General features: G+C 35.9%; 1 protein-coding gene and 1 long non-coding RNA gene across 2 annotated transcripts in view; both read right to left on the bottom strand.

The window, feature by feature from the left end:
* Positions 1-19920, bottom strand: part of LOC145737209 (uncharacterized) — a 222167-nt gene that overhangs the window by 1102 nt on the left and 201145 nt on the right. The gene's annotated exons all lie outside the window — the stretch shown is intronic.
* Positions 2614-4739, bottom strand: LOC145737133 (uncharacterized). The gene is made up of 2 exons (XM_081991723.1): positions 3829-4739; positions 2614-2760 (listed from the first exon to the last, which is right to left on the bottom strand). Exons 1-2 carry the CDS (start codon positions 4451-4453, stop codon positions 2633-2635), a joined length of 753 nt encoding a protein of 250 aa, XP_081847849.1. The 5' UTR covers positions 4454-4739; the 3' UTR covers positions 2614-2632.

Genomic DNA, 19920 nt, shown 5'->3' with positions numbered 1-19920 from the left:
ATGCTTGCGGGCTGTGTTACAGGAGTGAATGAGGTCTGAGGTTTTGGCATTTTGAAAATGTTTTTTCTCGCATATCCATTTACATGGAGAAATCTAAGGACATTCAGGAACCTCTTCAATGGAAAAATAGATGTGATTCTTTTATTATGAAAATTATGAGATTGGGACCAGTATTTGCGCATCTGCGGCAAAGAATTGAATCCCATAATAATTAAAACTCCTAGAAATGCTTGTATTTCTTCATAGGTAAATCCCAAATTTTTATTGTGCTGGTTGGCGTATAGGTTTGTCTGGTCCACAATGCTTTTTTAGAAACTCTTCTGTGAAAAATAAATGGAAGAAGTCAATAGGCTCTTCCAAATCAATCTGACATAAGAATTACTGTTTACATAAATATTTATACAAAAACGAAAAATATATATAACAATTACCTGCGCATTAGGGCCTACGTTAGTGTCAAAGTTGTAGTTGTTGGTGGCAAAACCGAACTTTTTTCCCATAAGCAAAAACGATCAAAATCTAGGGTGACATCTATATTCTCCTGTTCACTGTCACTGTCATGCAATAATTCATTGCTACTATGTTGTGTTTGTAACTTGTCTAAAGGAGTGTAAGTTTTGTCAGTAATGGAATCGTCAGAATCAAAGTCATAGAAGTCCTCTGATTGCTGAGTTGGAGTACCCAAATTAGTTCTTCTTCTCTTGCTTGACCTGCTAGATGTAGTAGAAGAGTATCCTGAACATGATGGAGTCAATGCTTGAGAAGGCGCTTCACTCTCAGAAGTCGGAGTGTCGCTATGAGCTTCTATTGTAGATGGCGGAAGTGCGATTGTGTTACAGTAATAATCAGGGATCACATCTTCGGCGTCTGAGTCGCCATTCACATCAGAGTTTTCTGCCTGTTCTTCGGAAATGGCCGCAAGTTCTAATGTCGCCAAATCCACCTCTTCCGCTAATTCTGCGTGAGTCAGCGATTTTTTCCAGTGAAAGGAATCCATCTTATAAAAATAAAAAGTAATACATATAAATTTCGAGTTTAAAATATCACTTGTAAAGGGTGTCCCAACAAGAACGCAATTTTTAAATTTTAAATAAAACAGATATTTAAAAAAAAATCGTGAAACTTTATTATATCGTAAAGTAGACAGAATGAGGTTATGTATGGAACAATATATCGTGCAGATGGCCGCCGCGGCTTTGCTGGCATGCACGCGATCTTTTAATGAAATTTTCAATAACCGCTTTGCATAAATGCTGCGGTATTTCATTAATGCAGCGTCCAATTTCCTCTTTTAAGGCTTGAGTCGTCGTCGGCTTATTCGCGTAAACCATCGACTTCAAAAAACCCCCAAGAAAAAAATCTAATGGTGTTAAAAAACAGTGTTGTCAAAAAGATACCAGCAAAAATATCACCCGTTATTATATAATTTAAAAAAAGTAATGTTTATTAAGTATAGGATTCATATATTATTGTACAAAAAAATGGCGTTAGATAGAGCACATACAGCGGGCGATTTTTTGTGAAACCCACACCTAACTTGTTGAGGTTTAATGTTTATCGTTACACATATTTCCCTAACAGGTGTGGGAGAACAGTATGGTTTTAAAAATTCTACTTTTTCCTAAACTTTAACATATATTACATCCGCCTCCCTCGTAACTTGTTTGATAATCGCAGGCAGGTGGTATATTGGGGTGAAGCCTTCATCCCACTGGGTAAAATGGTGGTTGTTCATTAACCAATCTGCCTGCTTTTGGTGTTGTCTAGGTAGCATCTCCATCTTAAATGGTGCCCTGAATACGAAATGGTTCTGCCTCTCGCCATCAAATGTGGCCAACTCTTTAACGATAAACTTGTTCGGTTCATCTTTACAGTTGAATTTTGTACGGGTGTAATTTCAAATCTTTCAACAAATTGCGACGCAAAGATGTTCTGGATACCATAAGTTCGGCTGATCGCTTGCGAGTCGATAGACCAGGATTACGTTGAACTGAAGCTCTTACTTGTTCAATTGTGTCTTCCGTTCTTGTTGATCTTGGGCGCCCCGCAGGTTTCTGTTCGAGAACCGAACCAGTTGCTTCGAACTTTTTGACCCACGATCAAATCACACTTTCCTTTGGACATTGATTTAAGTCATGTAATCCAAATTCGCGCCGAAACAAACGCCGAACAATAGCGCACGAATCGCCATTTTTGTAATAATGTTTAACGCAGAATGCACGTTGCGCTCCGGTGAAGTGATCTATCGCGACTAAATTTCCGAGAACCGAGCTTCTCAACCCCATCCCCTCACATAAGGTTCAAACGCAAGAGTGTTTTTAAAATCGTATGTCTTTCTGGCCCACCCTGTATTGAAAATGCAGAAGTTCATTTAAAACTTGTACTGAATCTTCAATAGAATAATAATAATCATCTGTATTACCATGAAAAGCTGCATACAATGGAGTTTTGTTACTTATCCACTCATAAATATCATTTATACTTTTTTCAACAAACTCAGAATTAAATAAATCCATAGCAACTTGTATTGAAGCGTGATTTTTAAACAAATATTTAAATTTTGAAGTCATCCATATTTTAGTACAATATAATAATATAATATAATATATATATATATATATATAATTTACTCTCAAGCGGTATAATTTTGTTCCGAAACTCCGTTTTGTTGTTCATGAGCATCAATAGTTAATACTGGAGCAGCTGTTGTTCCTCCAATTCGTTGTCGTACATATTCCCCATACCAGTGACTGTCTGGTGCTATAGAAGGATTATAATAAATAGGCATATTAACAGTTATGATGGCAGTTAAACGCATTTCTAAAATGAATTCATGATTAAGATCTACTATCGAATTATAAGCTTCAGTAGAAACATCAGAATCTAAATCCGTAGTAATATTTCTTAATAAACAATGTCCAAAGGCAAAAGTCGGTATTTTTAAAGTTGTTCCTTTAGTCGATACTTCCATAACACTGGCATAGTAGTAATTTGGTGCAATCCATCCTCGAAGCATTTGTTGGGCATTTGGGACGTTATTGGTCACATCCGCTTCTATAGTTTTATCATAATGATTATTATATTGTGGTATTTCTACATGTTGAACATCTCCAGCTTCTGTTCCACATTGATCTTGACGACGATAAAATTCTCTATTTATTTCAAAATCATGAGTAAAGCTTATACCAAGATGATTTGATGCATTGATCATTTTGTGACAATGTTGTAGTAAATTTATATTACTATGCACATATCCTGAATCTAAAGTAATATTATTTTCACCTGATTTGATTAATCGTAAGCCCTGACACAATATTAATCGCTTATTGTATACTCGTGTTTCTAATCTGGAACTAATATTTGAATATGTTGTAGTAAAATCTGTATTTTTGACAGTTTCACCACCACCTTTAACATCTACATCTCCTCTTATTTTATTAAAAAGAGGAACTACATCCTCATGAACTAAAGTTCTATAATGTTCATTTATTCCAAAATAATCCATTATAGGGCTTTGTAAATTACTATTTGCTACTTCAATATTAGATGTATTTGTACTATAGGGTGCCCTTGTTCCCAAACTAGTAACTGTAGCTGATATATCTTTTATAAAGAAACTTATATAATTTTTTCTGATTTCATAATACTCATATGGTGATAAATACATAGCTATGCGATTCCAAGGGACATGAGCAGATCCTCCAACTCTCGTTTGTATTTCTGCATAGCCATCAGCAGTAATATCACTAGTAGGATTGGATATAACTTTAGTGCGTTTTGCAGTTTTACAAGCAGGTAATATCCAGCGGGTTGTAGTGCAATACTCACGCTGAAAGGTCGTCCCAGGTATCTGTTTACTTGTAAAAATTGAAGGAGCAGCTGCAGCACTAATACCACTAGCACCCATTCCAGGCCCACTACCTGCACGTGAAGTACCAGCTTCTCTTGGAGCCCGCATTTGGCCTGCTTCTCCAGTCTCCATTGCTGAACCAGATGCTCCATCGTCTAATCCGGGAATTGCAGGCATAGGCCTATTTTGACGTTCTGCTTTTTCAGGTGATATATATTCAGTAATACGAGGACGTTTAGGTTTCCACTCACGACCAGTTGGTGTTCTTTCTAGATCTGAGATAATATTAACTCGTTTACCTTTTCCTTTGTCTTTATCACTGTCGGACATTGACGGATAAAAAACTTTACCACTTGCTTTTTCTGTAAGGTGTTTTAAACCAAGACCAGCAAAACCTATTGCTGAATGCCAATTTCCTTTCAAAGCACTTTTTCCAAAACTAGATATAGCGGTGCGGTCGGCTTCATAGATATCTTCTTTAACTTGAGCGATTTCATATGCCTTATCGTGTTCTTGCGCTATTTCATCATCGGAGTCAATAGGTTCACCATTATCAATAGAATTACCAGGACCAAGATATTTGTGTCCTGGGAATAAAAACATACTGATACCCAATACCCAAGTTTATTTATTTATACCAATTCACATAAGATAAAAATAAGTAAACATACATGATAAACTTAATTAATCAAATTATAATTGCGAAATATGTCAATTAAAGCAAGTGGATTAGGAGGCTGTTTGGTATCGTCTGATAACCCAATGTCACGCCAATCATATCTTATCATTCGTACTCGAAATGCTTCAGTCCACGGGATATGACGTCGGTTGGCCGTGATTATCACGGGTGTTTTCGTGATTACTTGAGTATCCTGGTACTTGATATTTGCTGCACCACTGTCACCTCCAAGTATTTTTTTAGCATCTTCCAATTTTGATTGTTCACATTGGGCTTCATTCCAGTGTAATATACGTTGATTATATGCAGATTGTAAAGGGAAGTTATTTTGACGAGTAAAGTTTTCAATATGGCCAACTGCTAAAAAGAAATCACATATAAAATTTGTAAAGAATGTTTTACCACAGGATGGTGGACCGATAATTTCAAAAGTATTAATTTTTCCATAATTGCGATCTAATATTTTATACATGGTTTCCCAGAAATCTTGTTTTCCATCCATTTCATCAATATTATCGCAAGCCCAAATATCAGTCATCTGTTTGCTTATTAAATTTTCTATTTCCATAACAGAATCATCGATCGATAAATAATGCTCGTTTAGTTGACCATTAAGACATTGAAACCATGGCTGGCAGTTTTCATACAATTTTACATAATCTGCAATTGTCCAGTGGGATATTTTGGCACGAATAGTAGTTAATACTTGTTGAGATGTTCTGTCGCTGACACCTCGATATTGATATGGTGATGCTAACCAATGTACCGTTTTACATGCATTTTGTAAAGGTGCTACAGGATGTTTCATAATAAAAGTTTCTATTTTCGCGGCAGTACTGTAGTCTTTAGGTCCGTTTGCTGCATTAACTCCTCGCTTAACTCGTCTATGAGTTCCATCACTTTCTTCATCTGAGTCGGAGAAAGGCCGCTTTTGATGCGGTGTGTTGCCGTCCTCCATCTGTTCTGCGTGTCCTTCGAGTACCTCTGATAATCGTTTGTGAAAAATAAATTTAATTCCATGTAATGCGTCTGCATAGGTTTCTCCGCTGAATAGGTATTGTAACTGTCTTCCGTCTGAACAGTAATACTCGAGGAGACGTTGCCAGTTGATGGCAGTAATCGAGGTAAGGAGAGTAGTTTTGAGATACCGCTTACCTCTCCCGTCTGGTTTGTAGCAACGGCAGCAATACCAGTTCCACGGACAAGTGTGGAAGATGTGGTAGTGAGGAAACGGTTCGTCATGTTTGCTAATGCCGTATATGGTTCCTTTTTGACGCAACATTGTTGATATCTTAGCGATTTTTTTTCCAAGCTCAAACAAAGACTCATCTCCCAACCTAATGGATTCTCGAACCAATCGGGTTTGTCCTTTTCCTGCAGCATGCTTAACCAAACTGTCCACGACTCGGTCTCCCAAAATCTCATGTTGCAAAGTAGCTCGTTCTCCATATCGGTTAAGGTTTCGATGAATATTAACTTGTCCATCATCTCCACTTCCTCCGATGTTGTCATTTGATATTTCAACTTCTGCCCCAAGACTCGGATCCAATTCTGGAGTTGAGGGCTGGTAGCCCGCTTCGGCGAGGTTGCGTCTTCTCTCTTCCTCTTGTTGCAAATCGATGTATTGCTGGTCGCCATCTTGACTCAAAATTAAATCGCTATGCACTGATCCTATTTCACTCTCGTTACCACTTATATACGCACTATCACTAATTTCGATGTCGCTCATACTACTTCAACTTAAACACTGAATGCTTATCTCGTTCGCGGAAACAAAAATCCTGATCACTTGGTCAATGAAAACTTCGTTTTCATTCCCAGCAGCAGCAGCAGCAGCCGGCTATATATATGAATATTGGCGGGAGAAAATGCTGATAACCGTTATCAAAGTAGGCGGAGTCAAAGTGGGGAAAGGGGATTTTAAAGTTCGTGAATTACCGCATGCATCGCCGGATGCGGTTGAATTACTATGGCCCGGTTCCGTAGTAATTCTAATTCACGAACTATATTATAGTTCATGAATGAATCGCCCGCAACGCTCCGAGCGCATGAACTATAGTACAATAAAAAATCCCCTTTCCCCACTTTGACTCCGCCTACTTTGATCACGGTTATCAGCATTTTCTCCCGCCAATATTCATATATATAGCCGGCTGCTGCTGCTGCTGCTGGGAATGAAAACGAAGTTTTCATTGACCAAGTGATCAGGATTTTTGTTTCCGCGAACGAGATAAGCATTCAGTGTTTAAGTTGAGTAGTATGAGCGACATCGAAATTAGTGATAGTGCGTATATAAGTGGTAACGAGAGTGAAATAGGAAGTCACCTGGCAAATTTGCTAAAATTTAAGAAATTTTATAAAACGGAAACACAAGTTTAAGAAACGTTCGTTTTATTTCATTATAACACAAAAATATTTATAATAGGTGTTGAAAATGGTCACCGTTCATCTCGATACACTTCAAATAACGTTTTTCGATCGAATTAACAATACGGGCGAGCATCGCGAGGTCTTCATTGGTGATATCGAACTCGACTGTTATCCAATGTTTGAGATCTTCGACATTTGCTATCGGATGCGTATAAACCCGGTTCTTCATTAGGCCCCAAATTGAAAAGTCCATCGCTGTGAGGTCCGGAGACCTTGGGGGCCAACCAATGCAACCACCTCTACCAATCCATCCTGGGAGGTGCTCGTTGAGGAAAGCGCGAACCTCCAAGCTGAAATGCGGCGGGGCGCCATCCTGCTGCAAAATTATGTTCCGTCCTTCGAATCTGTCGTCCTCATCCAAGGTGACGCGTAATTCTTGTAAAAGCTCCAAGTAAGTTTTCGAATTAACGGACACGTCGAAGAAATAGGGGCCAACTATCCCTCGATAATTCATTCCGGCCCAAACCATAACTCCAGGAGAATTCACTTCCTTTTCGAGGATCTCATGAGGATGAGCATCGGCCCAATAAACGCAGTTATGCCTATTTACCCTGCCATCAACCTTGAATTGTGCTTCATCACTCCACAAGATTTGTCTCTCGAAAAAAGGATCGGCTGCTTTCATAATTAGGTACCACTCGCAGAATTCCATGCGCGGCAGATGGTCTCGCGGTTTTAGCTGCTGCAGCAAATGAGGACGATAACAGTGCAAACCGATATCTTCCATGATTCTACGAAGTGTACGAGATGGTATTTCAAGCACCAACGATGTCCGTTTGGCAGAGCGGCGAGGATTTTCGACGAAACTTTGCGCTACCATCATGCTATTCTGTTCAGTGCGCACCGAACGTGGACGCCCAATACGCTTTGCATCTTCAACACTACCGGTCCTTTCAAACTTTTTGGCTGATTCAACCATGTAATTGCGGTTTGGGAAATGTGTATTAGGCCACTTTTCTCTAAAACCCTCTTCAATAGCTCCATAATCGCGATCCAGACAATAAAACTGTTTCAACAAAAACACACGCTGTTGTAATGAAAACTTGACTCGAACGTTTTGTGCCATTTTACTCAAAAATTACAATCTAACAACGCAAAAAACCGGTTTGATCTGTCTTGCTTGAGGTCGACAAGCATACTAACTTATGCCCACCCGGCCGCGTTGCTACGCGCACCTGAAATCCGAGCGAGAGTGGTGGGTCTGACGCATGAACTGTTTTCAAGGCTGCCAGGTGACTTATGCCCACCCCTGTAGATAAAATATTTAATATGGGTGATGTCGGATATTGTTGAAAGAACTGAAGGAGTTCTTCCAAATGTCTTTATGCGTTTTATTTGCTGTGTAGCTTCCCGTACTACTTGCTAAACTTGCATGTGAAGAGGATCCACTACACTCGTCAAAAAATTCATCCGAAGGTCCGCATTCTTCCACGATTGGTTCTTCGGTAGCTTGGCAATATTGAGACAATTATATAGTTAGTATATGTCTAATCTAACTAGGTATGCACCTTTTTCTGCCGGCGAGCTCACAGTACTCACACTGTCGGGGAGATTCCTAGAGATACTTTGTGAGATTAAAGATGTAGCTGTTGGAGATTCCATAAAGTCGAATATTTCGTCGTTTTCCACGTTTTCTTGGTAATTTAAGGATTCGGGAACATTTGCAGTACCCGCTTGCCCAGGAACAAACCGGAGGATGTAGACAAGGTCAGTGTGGAAGATCCACCAGAATAAACCACCGTTATATTTTGTTCCCATTGTTGCTTTAAGAATTGGTGCAGATTCGGTTCTAGTGACGTTTGGCAAAATGTCGTGAAGTAGTCGTGCTCCTTTAAGAGATCTACGAACTTCGGAAATGAAATTGTGTATTCGTTGAATTTGTTGCTTCCCGCTAGTTTGATTTGCTTCTTTAGTTTAGTTTCTGGAGTGGTAGTAAAAAGGTCTTTAATGAGCGTTTGCCAGCTAAGTTGTTTTCGTTCTGCATGATTACCTGCGTTAATTCTAACCATTGCAATATCAGGTAAAAAGGAAGTTGCTCCACTTGAATGGGCCAAAGAAGTTCCAGCAAATTCAGAAGACAGGAAATCTCGTATGGTGCCATCATTGAATTGGTTAGTTGAGGTGGTGAAACGTCTTCGCAATCGCTATAAAATATTGTCACGTTAAGGGTTGGTTGAGGGGGAAGAATACACAGGATTCCACAGGTAACCCACTTTTATTAAGTTATAGGGCCGAGGGAACACGGGGGGCGACGCTTTAACGGGGATGAATGAACCCTAGACTTAGGTCCGAGGGCATTCACCGAGCCGATAAAGACGTGAAGAACCTAGCAAAGGGAGGTAAGTAGGAACGGCAACTTAAGCTGCTCGCCCACACTATTTCCTTTGCTAGGGCTGATCTAGGGTGTGGCACTTGGTCACCTACTGCTCCACGATATGTTACACAATAGGCATACCCAGACTAACCCAGAGATCAGACTTCCCTCTGGGGAACACCCCAGAGTTCGGTAATCTGTACGTGCTTTTGGTGCAGTATTTATACCCACATCATGACCCCAATTCGCCAATATTGCTGACACAAACATTGTACTGGGGGAGACCGGGGCAACTTAGGGTAACGGTACCTAGTGTAATCTTTATGTTACATGCCCCTCCCCTAGAAAGTGTTCGCCCCGAACACTAAAAGCGAAACTTATACATAAAGTCTACATATACTATGTTAATCTTAAATGCTATAGGGTGTATAAAGGTGGTGGAACGAGTCCTTTATTTCTTCACCAGATTACAATATAATAGCTTAATATAGTCCTATTCTTAATGCTTGCGAGAGATAGGGGTGTACTTTAAAATATCACAAATGTTACATTGGGTCACCTTTCAACCTTGCTGTTGCGTCTATCTTATTGCCTTCCTTATTAAGCGAAATTCACGTAAATTGCTCATCGTACCCTTCTTTGGCACCATCGTCTAAGTGGAAACGCTTCACCTTGGCTTCATCTCATCGTAGTGCCTTCTTTTGGCACTGTATTCGTCGCCCTAGTATAGGTTTGTTCTATGTCCATTTTTCAACAATTGGAGAAATGAACAGTTCAATGTTTTGAATGAGTTATTGACTGCCTAGCTGTTTTTGAAAAAGTGATAGTTTGCGCAGTGATGTAGTTTATTTAGTATATTCAAATTTTACAGTGCAAATATAAGTTATAATATATATACATTTAAATGGCTAAAAGTAAAAAACTGTTTGGAGATAGAACAACTTTATTAAACAGAGTTATCAAAGTGGAGATAACACCATAACATGTATGTAATATTGATGTATTTATTATAAGCGTACATAATTATTTCAGCGGTAATTGCTTTAATAGGAATTTTTAAATCAACAAAAATAGTTGACACATCAATATCAAAGTATAATGGTCACGGCTTTTTTTTTTAAATACATAATGAAGTTAAAACTAAATGTGGGTTACTTAAAGTTACGAACAAAGTTGTAATATCAGCTGTAAAAATAAAATGTTTGAAATAAAAACATGAACAAGCACTAAAATAAAAATCTTGAAATGGAACAACAAACACTTTGAATGTCATATGTACCTAAACATAACGTAATAACACAGCCTATTATAGGAACATTAAGAGTAAAAAATAATACTAACTATACTATACTTATTAACCAAAAGAAACATGAATTATTTTTTTTACTATGATATCCTTTTAAAACCGTCGATTCGTAGTAGTTCCTATCTTCTAAAGGCATGGTACTTAGCATTGAATACAGAGACTTTTTCTTTTCTTCAGACAAGGACCCTTTGAGTTTTAAACATGGTACTTTTGGAAACTCAACTAGATCAATTTTTCGACATTTACGTTTTCGCGTTTTTCTTGGAATATTATTGAGTATGGAAGATGAAATAAAAACTTCATCAAAAGACAGCTTATACTTGATTGTACACATATTATTCTTTTCATATAAAATGTGTCTAACCTTTGTGTACGGAATTACGTCGTACTTGAAGTCAGAATATGCCTCTTTGGGATTAAAGTTTTTATAAGCTGATGTATTCATTTGAATTATTCGGAATTTAATTTTTTCTTTAGGCAATTTAGTAAGACATCGTATAAATGACAAAGGGCTATATATATCTAAATATCTTACGTGTTTTTCAATTACACTATGAGCAGAATCTACCTCCTGCAGGGAACTGTGCCCTGGCTCACAAAATTTCTGTTCAATTGTCTTAACGGATATGTTTTCAGAAGAATTTAAAAACGACTGTATGGCAAAGGACATAATTGAATTTTTGTTTTGGGGTACGCAACTATCTGACCAAAGAATGATTCGCGTTAATTCAGGAATATCTTTTACAGCTTCTGTTAAAATTTTTATTAAAGCATTTGCTAGATCCAAGCCACTTCTCCCAGTCATTCCTTCGTTCCATACGCTGCAGTACACTGTCTTATTTATATTGCAATGTCCAGTTAAATTATAACAGTTAAGTTTTTGTTTGTAAAAATGACTGGATACATTTGATTTTGGTAAAGAGAATACATTTTCTAAATCAAATGTAATCACAGCCGTCTTAGTGTCCATAATTTTCCTATCTTGATCCCTTTCAGTTTTAGCAAGATCTTTATTTTTTATATGAATTTCCTGAAGAACTTTTCTTTCTGGGGAAGGAGTGTGATCTAACTTAAATTCAGCGCATTTGTCACATATGTCTTTTTTTGGTTTATGGAATGCATAGTTATATTCAGAGTTAAAGATTTTGGAATATATATGAAACTTTACTGGGTTTTCTACGTTTAAACAATACAATCGGTACATTTGAGCTAAACTTAAGCTTGATTCTAGGTATAGTTTATTTGTTGTCGATCTGCAATAATGTGATTCGACTAACGGAAACGAGGATATATGTTGACGGACTTCTTCTTTCCTTTCAGGTGAAATAACTTTTTTCGTATTTTTACCCTTTAGGGGCGATCTAGGAAGACCCGTGGATACATTATTTACTTTAGAGAAATGATAGTAAATCCTTCGGGAGCTAATGTTTAAAGTACCTAAAAAAAACTCCTTGCAAACTCTCTTTTTTCCACCGTTCCCTTCAAGAAAATATTAAAAAGAGAATATTTTTCTATCCGTATCACCACGTTTGCGCGCTTTCAAATTTTGAATCACGTACTTACTGTAAAAATGACCTTTTTTAGAATCTGAGAGTCTCCAAAAAGCTTCATGTATGTTTTCTCTTTGATCAGGACTTATATTAATAGAACACTTAAACCGACAGATAGTATTTTTGCATCCGGTTTTCACAGCCCTCATTGGATGAGTTTTACCCTTAATGTCAACATATTCCTGTTCTGCCTCTCGTTTCTTTTTTCTCACATTTTGTACCCATTTTTCAGGGCAATTTTGTCTTTTTCTTGTAAGGTTTTTGCGCACTGTAACGGTAGTGCTTTCATTGTAGTTGGCAATATTACTCTCATTGAGATTGGACCCAGCGATTTCTAATGGGGTTAATTCTTGTAGGTTATTTTCTTTATTAGTGGTGATTATAATAACGCCATCCTCGCAAACTATATCCAAAATTTCAATGTGAATATCGTTTTGTATTAGACTATCAGCCCGTTCTTGAATTGTGCTGGTTGAAGGTTTGTTCGAATCGAGGTAAGAATCGAAGTTTTTGAAGACATTTCTTTTAACTTGTTCTATTCGATATTTTGAGAAACTGACTTCGTCATTTGCTGATGATTCACTGCTATCCAGAAGGCTCAATAATCTAGAAAAATAAAGCTACTTAAAAAATCTGGATTATTCATGATAATCGTACTATATAAAAAGGTCTTATATGAAAAGCAATAAAATATTTTCAACTATTTGAAAAATACCCGCATGATTTTTTAGTCTATGTATATTGGTAAAACAAGTACGTAAGAAGTTAGTAAGATAAAAATGTAAAAGAAGCTAAAGTAAAAATGTTTCCAGAATGATAATATTTCTAAATAATTTTTATTTTCATTTCTGAAATAGGTACGCTACTTACTTCTATTTGCACCGCCGTACTTTAGTCAAGCTTAAAAACTAAATGTGTCACAACACTGTCATTTTTTTCAAAAAAAATATTACAGCCACAACAAAAGAAGCTTAGCTTAAAGTAGGGCAGGCAAATATGGCGGTTAAAGGTATACGTATATTTCAAAAACAGCCTGTATTATGTATACGATAATTAAAGTGGTAAGTATTTATACTCCTTTATAGGCCCCAAATTCAGCCATTTAATAGAAGCAATAAGATGAAATAAATTAATTCTATAATTCATAATATCAAAAAAGTTCCTGAATTCATAGTTTAAAGTCGTTTCAAATTGTGAGCGTTTTATAACACGAATGAGGTTATGTTCTATTAGTTTCGACCGTTATATTCCTTCTTTTAATAATTAATATTGCATTTCACTAAGAGTTTCACTTACCCTCTAGTGTTAGGCGATAATTCAGGTGGTGACGAACTATCACTCATTTTGTAAACACAGTAAATAGTGTAATAATTATTACTCGTCGCGAGCGTGCATGTTGTCGTATGACCGTTAATACAAAGTCGTTTTATGCATACACTGGCTGAAAAATGAAATATATTCTAGATTGGCTCTATAAAAAAATCTTATTGGTTGAAATGGAGATAGAACAAATATTTTAGATGTCGCTCAGTGTGTATATGTTCTATCTCCGAGAAACATTTTTAAAGTTGGAGATAGGATAAAATTATATTAAGGTTTAATAGTTATAAAATGACATAGGCTAAAAGGATGACTTTTTTTTCTTCAATCCACACATAGGACAAACCAATAATAACTAAGATTTTTTTTTTGCGGATATAGAACAAATTATTACGATTTTCTTGCTACATTATCTTATTTTCTTAATGGAGATAGAACAAACCAGTTCTAAGCTTTTCGAAAATACCAAAACATGATTTTTTATAAAAAGTGGACATAGAACAAACCAATACTGGGGCGACGACGCATTAAGACGGTTTTTATTTTTTCTTACTGGGAAACGGTGCGTCGTAGCAAAAAATAATAAAAGGGGTTTTATTTTTAGAATTGAACAAGGAATTCAATAATAAATTTTATGTTGAAAAAAAAAACCAGTAAAGTAATATTTTTTTTCGAAAATGTTTTAAAAAAATGATACGCACACCACTGGTAAACGCAAGAAAATTGTTGTTTCTTGGAAAATTTGCTTTCCACACTGACACCTACAAAATTTTGTTTAATTACTTCAAGTGGTTTGGTCAAAATCATTAATTTTTTATTTTTTCAGTAAAACTTTTACACCCTGTATCTTAGTTATTGTTCATATTTCGAAATAGCGTCAAAGGAAAAAAAACCTTATTTTTTAAAGCCCTATTCGCAGGTGAAAGGAAAGCACCAACTTTGGAATCACCCTGTATATATAAACAATCTTTATTTTTCAAAAGAAAAAACGGCTATTAAAATGTTCTAACAGGGTGAGAGCGGGGAAAAGGTAACGGGATTGTCTGGTCTGTCTTGTTATGCATAGTGGATTTACAATTGTCCAGTTGTTTGGGTTATTTTTCCACTTGGTTTGTAGTTGTATGAGTCTGTCAGTTATTTCAGTCATGTTCGTACGTTCGTAGAGAAGTTGGTTGGATGGGTTGTGTAGTGGGTTTGCAGGATGTCGTATTTTTGTTATTAGTCTTAGAGCAATCTGTTCAGTAATTTGTGTATATTTTTTTGTCTTGTCCGTAGCGTTTGCTCTCAAGTAAGTGTCCGTAGTCCAGGACCGGTCTACAGATGGATTTGTATATTCGAGTTGCCGTTTTTGTACTGATGCCTTTGTGTTTGTATGTTGGTGACCTAAAGTGTTTTGTTCTTTTAATAATTTCAGTCCGGACATTTTTAAGGTGTTTTGTGAATTTTAGTTTTTGGTCTAGTGTTATCCCTAAGTATTTTACGTCTTGTTAATTTCCTATAATTATCTGTAAAAAGTAAAAAAAAGGTTAAATAAATAAATAGAACGTAGAACATACAGATATTAACGAGTTGTAATAAAAAAATAAAATTTATGAAAGTAGCGTAAATAATCTAATCAAATCTACAAAAACATGCAGGTTCAAAAAATTTTCAAAAACGGAAAGCTTTGTTTTTAAAAAATTATTCCTCGTTATTTATTGAAGCTTTGATTGACAATAAATTGCTATCTTTACTGTTTGTCCAGTTTAGAGCAACTTCATCGATACTTAACATTGAATTTTCACATTTACTAGGATTCTGATGTGTAGAAAAATTTGTATTTTGTCCAAAATTGTAAAACTTGTTGCTACCTCGATTAAAATTTTTACATTTTGGTGAACAATTATTTCTGGTATTACAGTTTCTTATACCTCGATTTTGATCAAACCTAGAATAATTTTGCTTTTCTCGTGACACATTTCGATAGTAGAAATCATTTTTAGCGGGTAATGCCAAGTGTGCACGGTAAGGACAAAAAGTAGTTCTGTGAAAACGTATGCTACATGCAAATTTTTAATAATCCTTAGTGAACCGGTTTCAGCCCTTTAGGCCATCATCAGCACTCTAATTCGTCAGATTGAGGCCGATCCACCGGAGATCACCACGCAACCAGGATGGATAGAACTCAATACGTTCACAACACTCAACAAACGCAAACACCCAACACAGTTTGACTCAATCCAAGATTGCACAATACAGATACGTCACAATATGATTGTTAAAATTAGATTAAAATGTTAAACCTTTAAAAAAAAATTTGTCAATAAAATGGGTTAAAACGGTCCCCGAGGGAGACGATTTTAAAAATTTTAAAATAAAAGACGTTCGTCCCTTGGTCAAAAATTTTTAATTTTAATTTTGACTTTTAACGTTTTATCATTTAGTTTTTAATGTTTTAACTTCTAATTTATTCCGAAAACCGTTTTTACCCATTTTAATAACAAACATTTTTAGAAGTTTTAACATTTTAATCTAATTTTAACAAACATACTGTGACGTATTGTGCAGTCTTGGGTTGAGTCAAACTGTGTTGGGTGTTTCGTTTGGAGTGTTATGGACGTATGGAGTCCTGTCCTTCGACCCTGGACATGTGTCTGGTGGCTGGTTGCGTGGTGATCTGCGGTGGATCGGCCTCAATCTGACGAATTAGAGTGCTGATGATGGCCTGAAGGGCCGAAACCGGTTTACTAAAGATTATTACAAATTTGCACGTAGCATACGTTTTTCACTGAACTACCCTTTGAAATCATTTTTGTTTAACTTGCTCCTTTTGTAATTATTATTTCTACCATAATTGTTGGAGTGAAATTCACCATTTTTAGAATACTTATTTGGCCTAGTACGACTAGCACCGAATTTGTCAAATTTGTTTTTCAACCGATCATTACGAGACCGCAAATGTATTCCGTCCGAAATGTAAAATTTGGCTAAGTCAATTTTCATAAATTCATTCAGTAAAAATTTATTTGACTAAATAATTCACGCTCTTTAATATCACTTATTTTCAAGACTAGTTGACTTAAATCCCTAATATTTTTATTATTAGAGCTTAGCAAATAATACATTTCAAAACACGACGGATTTAAACCGTTTTCAAAATAATCTCTAAAAGTTTCCAAAGACATGTCCGGGTTAATTTCATTTGCCAAAGTAAGTAAGTCATAATAATAAGTTTTAATGTCTTCATTGTCCCGATGTTAACGCGTGTTTAATTTAAATTTCAGTTTACGAAATGGCTGGTCACCTGCGAATTCTTTTAGAAAATCGGTTCGAATTATTGCCCAAGTATTAAAAACATTTTTTGGATCATTTACATAGTTTTGATACCAAACTTGTGCTGGTCCGTCCAAATAATAATTAAAATATGAAATCTTTAAAGAATAAGTTCAGTTGTTTAATCTTGCGGACTTTTCATATTTATTTAAATATGTGTGTGGGCAATCACTTGATGGATTAAACGTAGGTGGGCACGTAAATTTAGGGATTTTTGTTCGGTAACATAACACGATCGTTTCAGTTATACTGACTTGCTTTTAACAATTTAGCAAACAAATATTCAAAATTACGATGTAGGACAAAATTAATTATGCATAAAGAAAAATTATATTGTCACGTTTAAATTGTAAAGCCCTTTTGGCCCAACAAGTTAAGCGAGACGTGCGTTTATTACTTTAATAAACGCCTTTACCGAGATCTTGTTTCAGAGGTAGAATCAAACCACTTGGTAGAAAAGTATAATTTAATAACTAAATAACAGTTAAAAGTAATTGACAAAATGGTTGGTTTATCAACTTAGTGAATCGGAATAAAACCTTCAAACATAATTCCCAAAGTAACACTTTAAACAATACCTTTTACATGCACAAAATATTACAATAACAAATCTGTACTTACATTTGTTAAACAATTATGAGGGCAGCTTCCTGGAGGGTTTGGCACTCGCGATTTATTATAGTTTAAGATATGGTTTAATATTTAATTAATTTGTAAACCCGGTGCGGGTTGCAGAATTCAGGACGACTACATTCTGTGGCGTGAGCGGAGTCTTCTGGCTAGGTACTGCCTTCTCTGACGTGGTGCACAGCAAAACTGGACTGACTGGAATGAACTGAACTGAACCGAACCGAACCCCTCTCTAGGGTACAACTTCCTTCTTATAGCATTCCAGACACTGGTTCCACCAATCAAAATTCCCAGACCTGGTCTCGTCTAGCCGACAACTCGTGACGACCTTTCGACCCTCGGTACTTGGAAAACATTCCACATATTTCGCAATTCAGCAAATGCATCATAATTGCAGTTGCACTCTGACCGCATTCCACAATTTTAATGTTTCCGCTCAAGTAATAAATTTGATTTATTATCCTTCGTGACATTTGCCCCTCCTCCATGAAACTGGCCCTCCAGTTTAAACTAAGAGAGGTAACTCCTACATTTGACAATTCTAATTATTAATCTAAGTTATCGCTAGCCTTATATAAAATTCATCTTATTATAATATTATTAGAAAAATGAAAAGCGAAAATTTGATTTTAATTTATTTTTTATCATATATTTTTCTATAAAGCTTACTTTCTCCATTTTCCGTCATCGCTTCGTCGTACCTTAAAATTATAGTAATCCTAATCATTAAAGTAACCCTTAAATTAACATAAAACATTTGAAACATTGGGTAGCCCTTAAATACGCACCATATACTTCAATATACGCAGTTTTGATTTTGCTATTTGTATTGCGCCATTGTTCGCACAAAAATGTTTGTCACAATCATAAATTGCCCTGTCCACGACTTAACCCATTGTCCCTCACTGGTCACCGTCCTACGTAGTACAGTAGTTGAAGTCGAGCAATGTCCATTTCATAGTTCTTCCTGCTTAGGTTCCATTAACATCATGTGGTTGACGTTGGTGATAAGGTTAAGTGTCATCTTTATTGGTCTTCCAATACTGGCTTTGCACAGCGTCACGTAGTACATTGGCTCCTTATGGCTCCCTCAAGTGGTTTGTTTACATGTAATGAAAACAAGAACAAAGGTTAATATGTGTTCATTAAGGCCTAATATACTTATATTCAAATTCTAAATTGCATGCAGTCTTGCGCATTACTTTATAAAGTGAATTGACATGTAAAAATAATCAGGAATCCGGTCCTGGAACTAAAAAGCTTGAACTCCGTAAGTATAAGACGCTCTAGTTTTCATGTTATGGAAAGTAGAACGTATGTGCTGTTTCAAAAAATACAGAAACATAACCGTTTCTAATTAACTTCAAATCCTTTTGGAGAAGATTGTTTTATCAAAAATTGGATGTAATGTCCTCAATCAAATGCTTTTCCTTCATTGATTTCTGTAAAAATAAAAATATGTTATTAGTATGCAAACGCAAGTATTAAGAGATTAACTTAAATCATTTCTGGCATATTAAAAATAACTCCACAAATTTGCATTGTTTGTCTTAGTTTCACTTTGCCTTACTAAGCTGAATCAAGGCTAAAGTTTGTCATCATTCGAATTATCAGCCGGACGAAGTAGAAATAAGCAGCGATGTTCGCTTTTGCTTTAGTCCAAGAGCTGATGTATTTTTGTAACTCTTTATTTCGTGTGGTATAATTCATAATATACCATGTATTGTCTTACTATTTTCCAAATAGTATAAAAATTAGCATAATAAGTAGTATCTTGACCGTGCAATACAGTCTTTATTTGTCAATGTTCAATAAGTATTTAGCCCAGTTTTGTTTAATAAAGTCTCAATCAATCGATTTACTCATACAATGAAAAATCACGATATAAAACTCAAGTGTATACTTATTAACTTTTATAATAACAATGGCCATTTTTCTTAATAATTATTCTCATATGCTAAAAATTTGCACGTCAAATATTTATTCAGCAGTTTAATATTTGTTTCAAAAAGTAGTTGTAGTCAGTCTGCTAGAAATTTGTACAACTTATTGTACATCGTAATGAGACGATCCTATAAACGGAATTAAGGTAAACGATTAAAGCAACTAATACGCAAACTTTCAGGATAACGTATAACCGGTTGCTGTCAGGAATAGGAATCTCCGTTGCCTGAAAATATTGACAAATTTAGCTACTTTATATGGACCTTTTTATATCCGAGTTTAAAGAAGTCTAGTATCGATTTGCTTCAAAGACCCAATTTTCAAAACCTAATAAACGTATGTATAAGGTTTAGCATACGCACAATCATTCAGCCTGCTACTAATTTCGCATTCAAAAATACTTTTGGTTTGTTCTTTGAGAAAAGTTCATGCACAAAGTTTCTGCCCTAACATCAATAACAGCAAACAGTATTGCTGGGTGGCACTAAAACAAATATCTCTCAACATGTACAGACCTTTCTGTATCAGAAACTTCTCAACTGAGAAGGGAAAAATCAGAAACAACTACTTTGGGAGCTAATACTC

This window comes from Ips typographus, linkage group LG13 (assembly GCF_016097725.1).
Source record: "Ips typographus isolate SLU linkage group LG13, UJ_Ityp_2.0, whole genome shotgun sequence".
Taxonomy (NCBI): domain Eukaryota; kingdom Metazoa; phylum Arthropoda; class Insecta; order Coleoptera; family Curculionidae; genus Ips; species Ips typographus.
The sequence above is the reverse complement of the archived record's forward strand: the minus strand, read 5'-3'. Positions and strand labels throughout refer to the sequence as shown.

Coding starts and splice junctions, on each gene's coding strand:
- LOC145737133 (XM_081991723.1), bottom strand. CDS start 4,453: ATGTTTTTATTCCCAGGACACAAATATCTTGGTCCTGGTAATTCTATT. Junction 2,761..3,828: donor ACCTGGGACGACCTTTCAGC/GTGAGTATTGCA, acceptor ATCCTTCTATAG/CACCAGACAGTCACTGGTAT.